General features: G+C 30.6%; 1 protein-coding gene and 1 long non-coding RNA gene across 2 annotated transcripts; both read left to right on the plus strand.

Annotated features, from left to right (window-relative positions):
• The first annotated feature begins 946 nt into the window (after positions 1-946).
• LOC136035708 (uncharacterized) lies at positions 947-6,896 on the plus strand. Its single transcript, XR_010619500.1, has 2 exons — positions 947-1,138; positions 1,779-6,896. It is a non-coding gene; the product is annotated as an uncharacterized LOC136035708 (long non-coding RNA).
• Positions 6,897-7,611: 715 nt separating this feature from the next.
• Positions 7,612-10,726, plus strand: LOC136035853 (uncharacterized). Its single transcript, XM_065717813.1, has 2 exons — positions 7,612-8,435; positions 10,123-10,726. Exons 1-2 carry the CDS (start codon positions 7,627-7,629, stop codon positions 10,724-10,726), a joined length of 1,413 nt encoding a protein of 470 aa, XP_065573885.1. The 5' UTR covers positions 7,612-7,626.
• Positions 10,727-17,032: the final 6,306 nt, after the last annotated feature.

The following is a 17,032-nucleotide window of genomic DNA, read 5'->3' on the forward strand; positions in this document are numbered from 1 at the left end:
TTTTTTTTTTCTTTTTAGTTTTTTTGTAGTTTTTACCTTCTTTTTAGTTTTGTTAGTTTTTTTTTTACTTATGTCCTGGTCGTCATTTATACTCCCTGTGTCCCGGTGCTTTGTTGATTGCTAATCGAACATTCCTTTTGTCCTGGTCGCTTTCTCTTTGAGTGTCGTCATTTATTTTTTTCTTTTTTAGTTCTTTTAGTTTTTACCTTTTTTAGTTTTTTTTAGTTTATTAGATGAAATTTTTTTTAGTTTTTTCCTTTTTTTCTTTTTAGTTTTTTATTGGTTTTTACCTTTATTTTAGCTTATTTTTCAGTTTTTTCCTTTTTTTTATTTTTTTTTATTTTTTATTTTTTTTAGTTTTTTACCTTTTTTTAGTTTTTTTTTGTTTTTTTAGTTTTTTAGCTTTTTTACTTTTTTTATTAGTTTTTAGTTTTTTTTTTGTAGTTTTTGCCTTTTTTTAAGTTTTGTTTTTCTCCTTTATTTTTTTCCTTTTTTTTTCTTTTTTAGTTTATTTAGATTTTTAAATTTTTTAGTTTTTTTATTAGTTTTTAGTTTTTTTTTCTTTTTAGTTTTTTTGTAGTTTTTACCTTTTTTTTAGTTTTTTTTTTTTTTTTTTTTACTTATGTCCTGGTCGTCATTTATACTCCCTGTGTCCCGGTGCTTTGTTGATTGCTAATCGAACATTCCTTTTGTCCTGGTCGCTTTCTCTTTGAGTGTCGTCATTTATTTTTTTCTTTTTTAGTTCTTTTAGTTTTTACCTTTTTTAGTTTTTTAGATGAAAATTTTTTTTAGTTTTTTCCTTTTTTTCTTTTTAGTTTTTTATTGGTTTTTACCTTTATTTTAGCTTATTTTTCAGTTTTTTCCTTTTTTTTAGTTTTTTTTTATTTTTATAAAAAATATTAGTTACGCGCCATATTAGTTACGTGCCATCTTTTTTCGTTATATATATCTATATATATAAAAATAAGTTGTCTGTCTGTCTGTGGATGTGTGGATGGATGTGTCAGGTGACGTCACCTGAAAAAACTGGATCAGGTGACGTCAAAACTGAAAAAACTAAAAAAAGGCAAAAACTACAAAAAAAACTAAAAACTAATAAAAAAAATAAAAAAGCTAAAAAACTAAAAAAACTATAAAGGTAAAAACCAATAAAAAACTAAAAAAAAACTGAAAAAACTAAAAAAAGGCAAAAACTACAAAAAAAAACTAAAAACTAATAAAAAAAGTAAAAAAGCTAAAAAACTAAAAAAACTAAAAAAACTAAAAAAAGGTAAAAAACTAAAAAAAATAAAAAATAAAAAAAAACTAAAAAAAAGGAAAAAACTGAAAAATAAGCTAAAATAAAGGTAAAAACCAATAAAAAACTAAAAAGAAAAAAAGGAAAAAACTAATAAATGACGACACTCAAAGAGAAAGCGACCAGGACAAAAGGAATGTTCGATTAGCAATCAACAAAGCACCGGGACACAGGGAGTATAAATGACGACCAGGACATAAGTAAAAAAAAAAAAACTATCTATATATATAAAAATAAGTTGTCAAACTAAAAAAAGGCAAAAACTACAAAAAAAACTAAAAACTAATAAAAAAGCTAAAAAACTAAAAAAACTAAAAAAAAGGCAAAAACTACAAAAAAAACTAAAAACTAATAAAAAAAAATAAAAAAGCTAAAAAACTAAAAAAACTAAAAAAACTAAAAAAAGGTAAAAAACTAAAAAAACTAAAAACTAAAAAAAACTAAAAAAAAGGAAAAAACTGAAAAATAAGCTAAAATAAAGGTAAAAACCAATAAAAAACTAAAAAAAAAACTGAAAAAACTAAAAAAAGGCAAAAACTACAAAAAAACTAAAAACTAATAAAAAAAGTAAAAAAGCTAAAAAACTAAAAAAACTAAAAAAATGACGACCGGGACACAGGGAATATAAATGACGACCGGGACACAGGGACACAACTACAACGGGGACACCGGGGGAAACAGGGGGATATAAATGACGACCGGGACAAAAAAACTAAAAAGAAAAAAAAACTAAAAACTAATAAAAAAACTAAAAAATCTAAAAATCTAAATAAGCTAAAAAAGAAAAAAAAAGGAAAAAAATAAAGGAGAAAAACAAAACTAAAAAACGAATGTATATACAGACCGGGACACCGGGATACAAATGACGACCGGGACACAGGGAATATAAATGACGACCGGGACACAGGGACACAACTACAACGGGGACACCGGAGTATAAATGACGACCAGGACATAAGTAAAAAAAAAAAAACTATCTATATATATAAAAATAAGTTGTCAAACTAAAAAAAGGCAAAAACTACAAAAAAAACTAAAAACTAATAAAAAAGCTAAAAAACTAAAAAAACTAAAAAAAAGGCAAAAACTACAAAAAAAACTAAAAACTAATAAAAAAAAATAAAAAAGCTAAAAAACTAAAAAAACTAAAAAAACTAAAAAAAGGTAAAAAACTAAAAAAACTAAAAACTAAAAAAAACTAAAAAAAAGGAAAAAACTGAAAAATAAGCTAAAATAAAGGTAAAAACCAATAAAAAACTAAAAAAAAAAAACTGAAAAAACTAAAAAAAGGCAAAAACTACAAAAAAACTAAAAACTAATAAAAAAAGTAAAAAAGCTAAAAAACTAAAAAAACTAAAAAAATGACGACCGGGACACAGGGAATATAAATGACGACCGGGACACAGGGACACAACTACAACGGGGACACCGGGGGAAACAGGGGGATATAAATGACGACCGGGACAAAAAAACTAAAAAGAAAAAAAAACTAAAAACTAATAAAAAAACTAAAAAATCTAAAAATCTAAATAAGCTAAAAAAGAAAAAAAAGGAAAAAAATAAAGGAGAAAAACAAAACTAAAAAACGAATGTATATACAGACCGGGACACCGGGATACAAATGACGACCGGGACACAGGGAATATAAATGACGACCGGGACACAGGGACACAACTACAACGGGGACACCGGAGGAAACAGGGGGATGTAAATGACGACCGGGACACCGGGACAGGGAATGGTCGATTAGCAATCACCATCAACAAAGCTCAAGGGCAATCATTTGAATCATGAGGTATAGATCTGAATACAGATTGTTTTCCCATGGACCATTATATGTTGCATGTTCAAAAGTCGGTAAACCTGACAATCTATTTATATGCAAAGACAATGGGACAGCAAAGAATGTTGTATATTCGCAAGTTTTACGTAGTTAAAACCATATATATATATATCTATCTATATTCACAGGTGGGACATAGGGACACAACTACAATGGCGCGTAACTATTATGGCGCGTAACGACTTACGCGCGCGGGGGGGCTTGGGGGGGGCGCGAAGCGCCCCCACCAACTAGGTGTTGGGGTGGCGCGAAGCGCCACCCCAACAGCTAGTATCTATATCTATATATATAAAAATAAGTTGTCTGTGGATGGATGGATGGATGTGTCAGGTGACGTCACCTGAAAAAACTGGATCAGGTGACGTCAAAACTGAAAAAACTAAAAAAAGGCAAAAACTAAAAAAAAAACTAAAAACTAATAAAAAAAATAAAAAAGCTAAAAAACTAAAAAAACTATAAAGGTAAAAACCAATAAAAAACTAAAAAAAAAACTGAAAAAACTAAAAAAAGGCAAAAACTACAAAAAAAACTAAAAACTAATAAAAAAAGTAAAAAAGCTAAAAAACTAAAAAAACTAAAAAAAAAACTAAAAAAAGGTAAAAAACTAAAAAAAATAAAAAATAAAAAAAAACTAAAAAAAAGGAAAAAACTGAAAAATAAGCTAAAATAAAGGTAAAAACCAATAAAAAACTAAAAAAAAAGGAAAAAACTAATAAATGACGACACTCAAAGAGAAAGCGACCAGGACAAAAGGAATGTTCGATTAGCAATCAACAAAGCACAGGGACACAGGGAGTATAAATGACGACCAGGACATAAGTAAAAAAAAAAACTATCTATATATATAAAAATAAGTTGTCAAACTAAAAAAAGGCAAAAACTACAAAAAAAACTAAAAACTAATAAAAAAGCTAAAAAACTAAAAAAACTAAAAAAAAGGCAAAAACTACAAAAAAAACTAAAAACTAATAAAAAAAAATAAAAAAGCTAAAAAACTAAAAAAACTAAAAAAACTAAAAAAAGGTAAAAAACTAAAAAAACTAAAAACTAAAAAAAACTAAAAAAAAGGAAAAAACTGAAAAATAACCTAAAATAAAGGTAAAAACCAATAAAAAACTAAAAAAAAAACTGAAAAAACTAAAAAAAGGCAAAAACTACAAAAAAACTAAAAACTAATAAAAAAAGTAAAAAAGCTAAAAAACTAAAAAAACTAAAAAAACTAAAAAAACTAAAAAAAGGTAAAAAACTAAAAAAAATAAAAAATAAAAAAAAAACTAAGAAAAAAGGAAAAAACTGAAAAATAAGCTAACATAAAGGTAAAAACCAACAAAAACTAAAAAGAAAAAAAGGAAAAAACTAAAAAAAATTTTCATCTAAAAAACTAAAAAAAACTAAAAAAGGTAAAAACTAAAAGAACTAAAAAAGAAAAAAATAAATGACGACACTCAAAGAGAAAGCGACCAGGACAAAAGGAATGTTCGATTAGCAATCAACAAAGCACCGGGACATAGGGAGCATAAATGACGACCAGGACATAAGTAAAAAAAAAATTAACAAAACTAAAAAGAAGGTAAAAACTACAAAAAAACTAAAAAGAAAAAAAAACTAAAAACTAATAAAAAAACTAAAAAATCTAAAAATCTAAATAAACTAAAAAAGAAAAAAAAGGAAAAAAATAAAGGAGAAAAACAAAACTAAAAAACGAATGTATATACAGACCGGTACACCGGGATACAAATGACGACCGGGACACAGGGAATATAAATGACGACCGGGACACAGGGACACAACTACAACGGGGACACCGGGGGAAACAGGGGGATATAAATGACGACCGGGACAAAAAAACTAAAAAGAAAAAAAAACTAAAAACTAATAAAAAAACTAAAAAATCTAAAAATCTAAATAAGCTAAAAAAGAAAAAAAAAGGAAAAAAATAAAGGAGAAAAACAAAACTAAAAAACGAATGTATATACAGACCGGGACACCGGGATACAAATGACGACCGGGACACAGGGAATATAAATGACGACCGGGACACAGGGACACAACTACAACGGGGACACCGGAGGAAACAGGGGGATGTAAATGACGACCGGGACACCGGGACAGGGAATGGTCGATTAGCAATCACCATCAACAAAGCTCAAGGGCAATCATTAGAATCATGAGGTATAGATCTGAATACAGATTGTTTTCCCATGGACCATTATATGTTGCATGTTCAAGAGTCGGTAAACCTGACAATCTATTTATATGCAAAGACAATGGGACAGCAAAGAATGTAGTATATTCGCAAGTTTTACGTAGTTAAAACCATATATATATATATATATCTATATTCACAGGTGGGACATAGGGACACAACTACAATGGCGCGTAACTATTATGGCGCGTAACGACTTACGCGCGCGGGGGGGCTTGGGGGGGCGCGAAGCGCCCCCACCAACTAGGTGTTGGGGTGGCGCGAAGCGCCACCCCAACAGCTAGTATATAAAAATAAGTTGTCTGTCTGTGGATGTGTGGATGGATGTGTCAGGTGACGTCACCTGAAAAAACTGGATTAGGTGACGTCAAAACTGAAAAAACTAAAAAAAGGCAAAAACTACAAAAAAAACTAAAAACTAATAAAAAAAATAAAAAAGCTAAAAAACTAAAAAAACTATAAAGGTAAAAACCAATAAAAAACTAAAAAAAAACTGAAAAAACTAAAAAAAGGCAAAAACTACAAAAAAAAACTAAAAACTAATAAAAAAAGTAAAAAAGCTAAAAAACTAAAAAAACTAAAAAAACTAAAAAAAATGTAAAAAACTAAAAAAAATAAAAAATAAAAAAAAACTAAAAAAAAGGAAAAAACTGAAAAATAAGCTAAAATAAAGGTAAAAACCAATAAAAAACTAAAAAAAAAAAGGAAAAAACTAATAAATGACGACACTCAAAGAGAAAGCGACCAGGACAAAAAACTAAAAAAAAAGGCAAAAACTACAAAAAAACTAAAAACTAATAAAAAAAATAAAAAAGCTAAAAAACTAAAAAAACTAAAAAAAGGTAAAAAACTAAAAAAACTAAAAACTAAAAAAAAACTAAAAAAGGTAAAAACTAAAAGAACTAAAAAAGAAAAAAATAAATGACGACACTCAAAGAGAAAGCGACCAGGACAAAAGGAATGTTCGATTAGCAATCAACAAAGCACCGGGACACAGGGAGTATAAATGACGACCAGGACACAAGTAAAAAAAAAAAATTAACAAAACTAAAAAGAAGGTAAAAACTACAAAAAAACTAAAAAGAAAAAAAAACTAAAAACTAATAAAAAAACTAAAAAATCTAAAAATCTAAATAAACTAAAAAAGAAAAAAAAAGGAAAAAAATAAAGGAGAAAAACAAAACTAAAAAACGAATGTATATACAGACCGGTACACCGGGATACAAATGACGACCGGGACACAGGGAATATAAATAACGACCGGGACACAGGGACACAACTACAACGGGGACACCGGGGGAAACAGGGGGATATAAATGACGACCGGGACAAAAAAACTAAAAAGAAATAAAAACTAAAAACTAATAAAAAAAACTAAAAAATCTAAAAATCTAAATAAGCTAAAAAAGAAAAAAAAAGGAAAAAAATAAAGGAGAAAAACAAAACTAAAAAACGAATGTATATACAGACCGGGACACCGGGATACAAATGATGACCGGGACCCGGGACACAGGGAATATAAATGACGACCGGGACACAGGGACACAATATATATATATATATATATATATATATATATATATATTCACCAGATTTCTCTTACCGCTGCAATATTGAACCATAGATACCCCCTCTATATTCCTGTACGAAACCTTAGGTTAGTCATCGTTCTTTGCTACAACTCTTAATAGGTTGCACCTACCGGTTCAACAAGGAATAAAACCTTGTTTTTGCAAAGAATTCAATTTATTATTAATAATTCCTGAATTTTTCTTATCTGGTATTTTTTTTTCAAAACACATTTATCCACTTTTGCTTACTAATGGCTGTGGCTCAGCTTTTACTAGGTTGCAGCTACAGCTATAACCCTGATAAGATCTTTCTTTACTGTAATATCTTTTGGTTATTTTTTTTTTAACTATGATCATGACGTCATAACCAATGTCATCAGATCTAGCTTTGTTTCTACTTACGTCATAGTTCTAATAAAACTATGACGAAATTCATTATCTAGTATATGAAGTGCAGTTCTTTGTAAAAACATTGGTTTTGTTATAATTTATTATTGCAAAAGCACGTAGAGCTGACAAACTCCTGATGTAATAATAGCATAATCTACTACAGTCCTGTAGAAAAATGCAGTTTTTCGTAAAAAATTGATTATATTTAAAATAGAAATCTAATTGCAAAAGGTTTTTAGCCCTATCAAAATCAGTGCTTGTGGATAATATAACATCAAAAATGGGTTTATAATGAAACATTATCAATAATATCTAGAAAATGGTAAAGAAAGAAGATAGAGATCAAGATAAGATTGCAGTTTACTATTCCCCATCAGATAATTGCACCATTCTAAGGAACATTAGTTATGCTCTGAAGTTTGGATTCAATGTGGTGTATATCCTTTCTTCGAAGTCAAAAGCAGAAAAAGATCTTTTACGCAAGCAGTTTGTTAAGGATCTTGGTGAACAACTAGAGGGGAAGAAACAGATTGTTCTTAATGAAAAAATTCATACAGCAGCAGATGCTTTTAAAGCTATGGATCGTGAATTCGTGTTGTCAACGGATTTTATATACTTTGAGGGAGATATACTAACAAACACAGATTTGAATGTTCTTATGGAAAAACATAAGTCTGTTCTAAGGAAAGACAAAGACGCCATATTGACAATTGCCACTATATCATGTGTTCCTGGTCACCCAAATAGAACCAGCGAAAATGAACAATTTCTAATTGTGGACGAAACCAAAAAACTCTGTGGCTACACTCAAGGATATCAGCGAAAATATAAAGTTAATAGTGCAGCGGATAGTGACCATGTCAAGCTTCGTTTTTATATGATTAACTCAGGTGTCTATATTTGTTCCCCGAAAATTCCTCCCTTTTTCGTTGAGAATTTAGATTTTTATTCAATTGAAGATTTAGTTAAACATGCTTTAATTAAGGATGAAGTAATAACAAATAATGTTTATATTGAACAAGTTGAAGGAAAACTTACGACCATACCTAGAAATCACTTTGAAGACTTTTATACTATACTAGCTGTTGGGGTGGCGCTTCGCGCCACCCCAACACCTAGTTGGTGGGGGCGCTTCGCAACACCCCCCAAGCCCCCCCGCGCGCGTAAGTCGTTACGCGCCATATTAGTTACGCGCCATTTTAGTTGTGTCCCTATGTCCCACCTGTGATATATATATATATATATATATATATATATATATATATATATATATATATATATATATATATATATATATATATATATATATATATATATATATATATATATATATATATATATATATGTTTTTAACTACGTAAAATTTGCGAATATACAACATTCTTTGCTGTCCCATTGTCTGTGCATATAAATAGATTCTCAGGTTTACCGACTCTTGAACATGCAACATATAATGGTCAATGGGAAAACAATCCGTATTTAGATCTATACCTCATGATTCTAATGATTGCCCTTGAGCTTTGTTGATGGTGATTGCTAATCGACCATTCCCTGAGTCGCCATCGTCATTTATATATCCCCCTGTGCACCCCGGCGTCCCCTTTGTAGTTATGTCCCTGTGTCCCGGTCGTCATTTATATTCCCTGTGTCCCGGTCGTCATTTGTGTCCCGGTGTCCCAGTCTGATTTCTCTTTGAGTGTCCCGGGCGTCAATTATATTCCTTGTGTCCCGGTGTCCCGGTCGTCATTTATATCCCCCTGTGCCCCCCGGCGTCCCCGTTGTAGTTGTGTCATTTATATTCCCTGTGTCCCGGTCGTCATCCCGGTATACATTCGTTTTTGAATTGGTATATGATGAAATAAATCTTTAATTTTTTCCCTTTTTTTTCCTTTTAGTTTTTTTTTATTGGTTTTGACCTTTTTTTAGGTTTTTTAGTTTTTTTCTTTTTTCTTTTTAGTTTTTTTATTTTTATTTACATTTTTTTAGTTTTCTTTTTCTCCTTTATTTTTCAGTTTTTTTCCTTTTTTTAGTTTTTTTTCTTTTTAGTTCTTTTAGTTTTTACCTTTTTTAGTTTTTTTTAGTTTTTTAGATGAAAATTTTTTTAGTTTTATCCCTTTTTTTCTTTTCAGTTTTTTATTGGTTTTTACTATTTGAACCTGGGACCTTCATTCTCCGTTCTGACACCCTCTCTCACCGAGTGACTACTCCAGCATGTTCATTTTGGTGTTTTAAATGGTATATTATTAAGCAAATTAATGTGTTTTACAATATACTAAGCATCGTCATAACAAAAATGACGACAACTAATTTAATAACGTCAGTCAACACAGAAATTAAGTTCTGAAATTAAGTCATGAAATTAGTTGCCGTCATTTTTGCTTTGAGGGTGACGTCATTCAAGTTATATAAGACATATGTTCACGTAGAAATCTATTAATGTTTAAGTTTACAATGACTGATGAAGATGCTCAAAGAGTCTATGCCAAAAAACTTGCTGCTGATAGAGAAAGTCAGAAAAGAAAGCGTGCCGAGGAACTATCAGCAGCAAGTTTTTTGGCATAGACTCTTTGAGCATCTTCATCAGTCATTGTAAACTTAAACATTAATAGATTTCTACGTGAACATATGTCTTATATAACTTGAATGACGTCACCCTCAAAGCAAAAATGACGACAACTAATTTCATGACGTCAGCCGACACAGAAACATGACGTCACCTGACAACTAATTTCATGACGTCAGCCGACACAGAAACATGACGTCACCTGATCCACAGATCCACAGACAGACAGACAACTTATTTTTATTTATATAGATTTGAAGTACCTAAAACTATTCGTGTTGAAAACTTCACTAGTGGGTCGGAATCAGAGACTGATTCTGAATATCTTGAAGACTATGGCGATAATAAAGATGAAAAAGCATTCTACAAGGAGGTTTTCGACAGCTTAAAAAGAGGATATGAAGAGAAAGTTCAATCAAGAAACCTTATTTTAGAAATTAATTCTTCTAGATTTGCGTACAATATTGACACAGACAGATTAGGTCATCATGTTATAAAAGCAATACTCGTCCTGCATTCTAAACTTGCCGAAAGTAAGGATCCCCGAGGCCAAAAAGAAGAATTGATGAAAATGATAAAATATTTCTCTGAAATATTAGGTAGATACATCGTAGAAGAAAAGATGTCAACTCAGAAAAACTGCTTGGAGGCTATCGAGGAGTTTTTTTCAACACGGGTTGAATCGCTTGGCTACTTGAAACATACACTGCTTACACTTTATGATGTGGATGTCCTCACGTCTGAGGCTATTATTGAATGGAATTCTAATTTGGAAAATGAAGAAGTTTCAAAATCAGTATCCGCCTTGGTGACTTGGCTTCAGAAAGAAACAGAGAGTGAAGAAGAAGAAGAATAACTCAGTAGCATTTTGATTTAAATCAACATTGACGCAAATTAAATTTTTGTTTCCTTTAAAAAAAAAAGCGCTCTGACTATGGATTGAGTGCGGTCGGCCTAAGCACTGAGTAACCAACCAAGTTCGCGTATTTGCGAAGCGTCAGTTCGCCAAGAAACTTGCCAAACATAGAGCAAACATAATTGATATGCATAGCCAGTCTCAATGATACAATAGCCGTTTGGAAGTTAGTAAAGCGGAAGACTGGCATTGCGCCGCTTAATCAAGCTGCTCCTACTGACAATGAACTGGTAGAACACTTCAACAGGGAGTTTGCCACTCCGAATGAAAATCTCGAAAGAAAATTCAACTTAGAGCTCGATCAGGCCCTCGAATTCCACAGTTGTGATCTTGGGTTTGTCGTGACGACTCAGAATATTCGCGACTCGATACTGAAACTTAGGTTAGGTTAAGTTTTATGATTTTAATTGTGAGCAAGTTTCGGATGCTTTCTGTACCAGGGTCATTACACCTGTTTGCAAAAAGAGTAAAGATTGCACCGATTGCCAGCCGTACCGTCTAATCACTGTTTCTCCTGTGTTTTGCAAGCTAATGGAATCCCTTGTGATCAATATGTTCAATCAGACTTGCTCAACGCCAAAAAATCAGTTCGGTTTTAAAACAGTCTTAGCCGTAAGCACGTCCACTCAATCATTGCAAATGTTATACTCAAAACTGCCTCGTCTGAGGATCCACTGTTTCTTGCCGGCCATGATATCAGCAGAGCTTTTGACTCTGGAGTCCACCCACAACTTTTACTAGCGGCTCTGCTTCGTGGTGGGGAAGAGTTCTGTAATAGCTACCCTTCGAAACATGTATCGGAGATTAAATGTAAAGGTTAAATCACTTTCTGGTAAAAACACTGATTTAATTGACAGGTCCATTCCCGTACATAAAGGTATTCAACGTGGTGCTACAACCTCACTACCGCTATTTAACAACAGTGTTATCGATGCCCAGAAGAAAGTTGATATGAGCTTTATTTTTTGTGGCTTGGATCTATCGCTTTTGAATTATGCTGACGATATTCTTAATTTGAGAAGAACCCTGGATTTAATAGAGAAGAATTTTGCAAGTTTAAGTGAAGAGCATAACGATATTGGTCTAAATTTCAATCCAAGTAAGAACGACCAGGTTCTGATAGTACCACAGTCACTTTGGGTGATTCTTATATCGAACTTTCGTCATCCCTAACTTATCTGAGTTTACCCCTTGGTACTGACCTGAAAATTACGTGTGCAGGGCTACTTGGGCATTTCAAAACGAAGGCTAGAACAGCTTATGGACTACTAGTTAATACTTAAACACGTTACAGTAATAATGTTTTGGCTAGACTCTATAACGCTTACACCATCCCTCATGTCCTAGCCCTAGCTGGTTTTTGGAAGCTATTTACCATGACTGATTTGCCGACAACCCGTAATCTATATTAAAAGTATGCAAAGTATCTTCTAAGTCTTCCTCTTTGGGCTCTTAACCGCAAAGTTACGCAACTATATGGTGTTACTGATCCATTTGTAGCTGTGGATCAACGATATGCCGAATTTGTTTAATCTCTAGACTGTAGCAACCCATATTATAGTGCGTTTATTTAGTATTGTTTATCATAGTCTAATTCTTTCTTTTTTTTTCTTCTCTTTTTTTTTCTTTACTCCATATGGACACTTTCGTGTCATTTTATATGGGTCAATAAGATCATTGATTGATTGATTATAAATGAACTATTAAACAGCTATCTAATATCTCTCAGTGCCAATCTATCTGAGGTGGAAGAGAAAAATGAAAAAAGAGAAAAGATGCCGTATATGCAGATTATCGTGGTTGCAGCCACTTTTCTTGATTTTCAAGCCAATATATATGCCTTGTTATTCAAGCCAAGGAACGACAAATTTCCTATAAAGGGGTTTAGGGCAAGGTGGTTCTAATAGTGTAGTTCTATTTTTGACCCGACTCTATTTTTAGGAGTTACGGGTTATTATATTTTTTAGTATGGGGCGTGATTGTTTCTTACTAGATTGCAAGCTACCGCTGCAACCCGGATATTCTTGCTATTTATGCTTGGCTTTTGTGTTTTCAGTAAAGCGCTAGTTTTCTATAATCCTACAAGCATTGGTAAACATCACCCGTTAGTTTATTTGCACTACTTTTTTCGATATATATTAGCTAGTTATGAAGTAATAATTTTTGTTCGTTTCAAGTTTCAACTTCGCTCTTTACTTTGCTCAGAAAAACTTTTAAAAAAAATTAATCTGCCTATTTTTAGTAAGAAATCATTAGAAGCCACAAAACCATAATTGTTCCGCCAAGTTCAATCTTATCTCAAGGCTAAATCGTAGAGTGAGGGTTTAATCACCTTCAAATATGTGTACAACATTTGGTAAATGCCATGTGTGACGGAAACGTGCCACGCTTGGCATTGTGGGAGGGGGGAGTGAGTTTACGCGTAATTACAAATATAGATAGATAGATAGATAGATAGATAAAATACAAATTAACTGCGTAAAACTTGCGAATATACAACATTCTTCGCTGTCCAATTGTCGCTGCATATAAATAGATTGTCAGGTTTACCGACCCTCGAACATGCAACGTACAATTGTCAATGGGAAAAACAATCAGTATTAAGATCTATACCACATTTTTCTAATGATTAACCTTGAGCTTTGTTAATGGTGATTGCAAATGCTAATCGAATCGGGAATTGCAATCTTTTAAATTGAAAAGGCAGATCCGTTGGAATCTTGGGAATGCGAGGAATAAGAACAGCCTCACCCTCAAAAGGCCCTGTCAAGATTGTGGCCTCTATTAGGTTTTCCATTGTTTTTTTTACGGCAGGTCGAGTGCCATAGCAAAGCTTTGGTGGGTTTATATTTCTTAAAAGTAATTGGTAGGCCTATTTTTAGTTGTAGCACGTGTGGTGGAAACCCTGAGAATAATATCTCGAGGTAAAAACTGATCACCGACCATAACGATGGCCACTTCGTCGATAGTTGGAGCATTGTATCTACGCACATGTTGGCCAGGAGGCGTTTTGTCAGCGGAAATAACAATTTTATGCGTATAAGTAGGCATCAAATCGATGGCTGTTTTGAACAGACGCACTAAATTATTATTTTCGTGGAAAAGATGTTGTAATTGGGAAATGATTGTCCTTTCAATGTTGGGAGAAATTTCGCAACGTGCATTCAATTCAGAATTTCTATCACTGATGAAGTACAATTGTAAAAATTTATGATTCTCGCCTGAGAATGGTAGAAGAGACCCTGCTCTATGATAAATTTGCCCTTTTACTTTGAAAGTAGACATAAATTGATCTGGATTTTCAATTTGGGCTCCAAACGACGTCATTTGGAAACATGAGTTGTATTTTCTGATTCATTTATATTCCTTATGTCCCGGTGTCCCGGTCGTCATTTATATCTCCCTGTTTTATATCCCGCTTATTTTTCAGTTTTTTCCTTTTTTTAGTTTTTTTTTTACTTTTTTAGTTCTTTTAGTTTTTACGTTTTTTAGTTTTTTTTAGTTTTTTAGATGAATTTTTTTTTTAGTTTTTTACCTTTTTTTCTTTTTAGTTTTTATTGGTTTTTACCTTTTTTTAGCTTTTTATCTTTTTTATTTTTTTTTTATTTTTATTTTTATTTTTAATTTTATTAGTATTCTTTTTCTCTTCTATTTTTCATTTTTCCTTTTTTTTTAGTTTTTTTTAGTTTTTAGTTTTTTAAGTTTTTCCTTTTTTTAGTTTCTTTAGTTTTTCGGCTTTTTTATTTTTTTATTAGTTTTTAGTTTTTTTTGTAGTTTTTGCCTTTTTTTAGTTTTTTCAGTTTTTTTTTAGTTTTTAGTTTTTTACCTTTTTTAGCCTAACCAGGATTTGAACCTGGGACCTTCATTCTCCGTTCTGACACCCTCTCTCACCGAGTGACTAATCCAGCGTGTACATTTTGGTGTTTTAAATGGTATATTATTAACCAAATTAATGTGTTTTACAATATACTAAGCATCGTCATAACAAAAATGACGGCAACTAATTTCATGACGTCAGCCGAAACATGACGTCACCTGATCCACAGATCCACAGACCCACAGACAGACAGACAACTTATTTTTATATATATAGATAGATAGATATATATCTATCTATATATATAAAAATAAGTTGTCTGTGTGTGGATCTGTGGATGGATCAGGTGACGTCACCTGAAAAAACTGGATCAGGTGACGTCAAAACTGAAAAAACTAAAAAAAGGCAAAAACTACAAAAAAAACTAAAAACTAATAAAAAAAATAAAAAAGCTAAAAAACTAAAAAAACTAATAAAAGGCAAAAACTACAAAAAAAAACTAAAAACTAATAAAAAAGCTAAAAAACTAAAAAAACTAAAAAAAGGCAAAAACTACAAAAAAAACTAAAAACTAATAAAAAAAATAAAAAAGCTAAAAAACTAAAAAAACTAAAAAAACTAAAAAAAGGTAAAAAACTAAAAAAACTAAAAACTAAAAAAAACTAAAAAAAAGGAAAAAACTGAAAAATAAGCTAAAATAAAGGTAAAAACCAATAAAAAACTAAAAAAAAAACTGAAAAAACTAAAAAAAGGCAAAAACTACAAAAAAAACTAAAAACTAATAAAAAAAAGTAAAAAAGCTAAAAAACTAAAAAAAACTAAAAAAAACTAAAAAAAGGTAAAAAACTAAAAAAAATAAAAAATAAAAAAAAATAAAAAAAAGGAAAAAACTGAAAAATAAGCTAAAATAAAGGTAAAAACCAATAAAAAACTAAAAAGAAAAAAAGCAAAAAACTAAAAAAAATTTTCATCTAAAAAACTAAAAAAAACTAAAAAAGGTAAAAACTAAAAGAACTAAAAAAGAAAAAAATAAATGACGACACTCAAAGAGAAAGCGACCAGGACAAAAGGAATGTTCGATTAGCAATCAACAAAGCACCGGGACACAGGGAGTATAAATGACGACCAGGACATAAGTACAACTACAAAAAAAACTAAAAACTAATAAAAAAAATAAAAAAGCTAAAAAACTAAAAAAACTAAAAACACTAAAAAAAGGTAAAAAACTAAAAAAACTAAAAACTAAAAAAAACTAAAAAAAAGGAAAAAACTGAAAATAAGCTAAAATAAAGGTAAAAACCAATAAAAACTAAAAAAAAACTGAAAAAACTAAAAAAGGTAAAAAGCAATAAAAAACTAAAAAGAAAAAAAGCAAAAAACTAAAAAAAATTTTCATCTAAAAAACTAAAAAAACTAAAAAAGGTAAAAACTAAAAGAACTAAAAAAGAAAAAAATAAATGACGACACTCAAAGAGAAAGCGACCAGGACAAAAGGAATGTTCGATTAGCAATCAACAAAGCACCGGGACACAGGGAGTATAAATGACGACCAGGACATAAGTAAAAAAAAAAAAACTAACAAAACTAAAAAGAAGGTAAAAACTACAAAAAAACTAAAAAGAAAAAAAAACTAAAAACTAATAAAAAAACTAAAAAATCTAAAAATCTAAATAAACTAAAAAAGAAAAAAAAAGGAAAAAAATAAAGGAGAAAAACAAAACTTAAAAAAGGCAAAAACTACAAAAAAACTAAAAACTAATAAAAAAAGTAAAAAAGCTAAAAAACTAAAAAAACTAAAAAAACTAAAAAAAAGGTAAAAAACTAAAAAAAATAAAAAATAAAAAAAAAACTAAAAAAAAGGAAAAAACTGAAAAATAAGCTAAAATAAAGGTAAAAACCAATAAAAAACTAAAAAGAAAAAAAGGAAAAAACTGAAAAAAATTTTCATATAAAAAACTAAAAAAAAACTAAAAAAGGTAAAAACTAAAAGAACTAAAAAAGAAAAAAATAAATGACGACACTCAAAGAGAAAGCGACCAGGACAGAAGGAATGTTCGATTAGCAATCAACAAAGCACCGGGACACAGGGAGTATAAATGACGACCAGGACATAAGTAAAAAAAAAAACTAACAAAACTAAAAAGAAGGTAAAAACTACAAAAAAACTAAAAAGAAAAAACAACTAAAAACTAATAAAAAATGACGACCGGGACACCGGGACAGGGAATGGTCGATTAGCAATCACCATCAACAAAGCTCAAGGGCAATCATTAGAATCATGAGGTATAGATCTGAATACAGATTGTTTTCCCATGGACCATTATATGTTGCATGTTCAAGAGTCGGTAAACCTGACAATCTATTTATATGCAAAGACAATGGGACAGCAAAGAATGTTGTATATTCGCAAGTTTTACGTAGTTAAAACC

This window comes from Artemia franciscana, chromosome 14 (assembly GCF_032884065.1).
Source record: "Artemia franciscana chromosome 14, ASM3288406v1, whole genome shotgun sequence".
NCBI lineage: Eukaryota > Metazoa > Arthropoda > Branchiopoda > Anostraca > Artemiidae > Artemia > Artemia franciscana.

Bases quoted from the DNA above. Each gene is read 5' to 3' on its own strand.
- LOC136035853 (XM_065717813.1), top strand. From the start codon at position 7,627: ATGGTAAAGAAAGAAGATAGAGATCAAGATAAGATTGCAGTTTACTAT. The intron at 8,436-10,122 runs GCGCTTCGCAAC...TTATTTATATAG, and splicing joins CCAACACCTAGTTGGTGGGG to ATTTGAAGTACCTAAAACTA.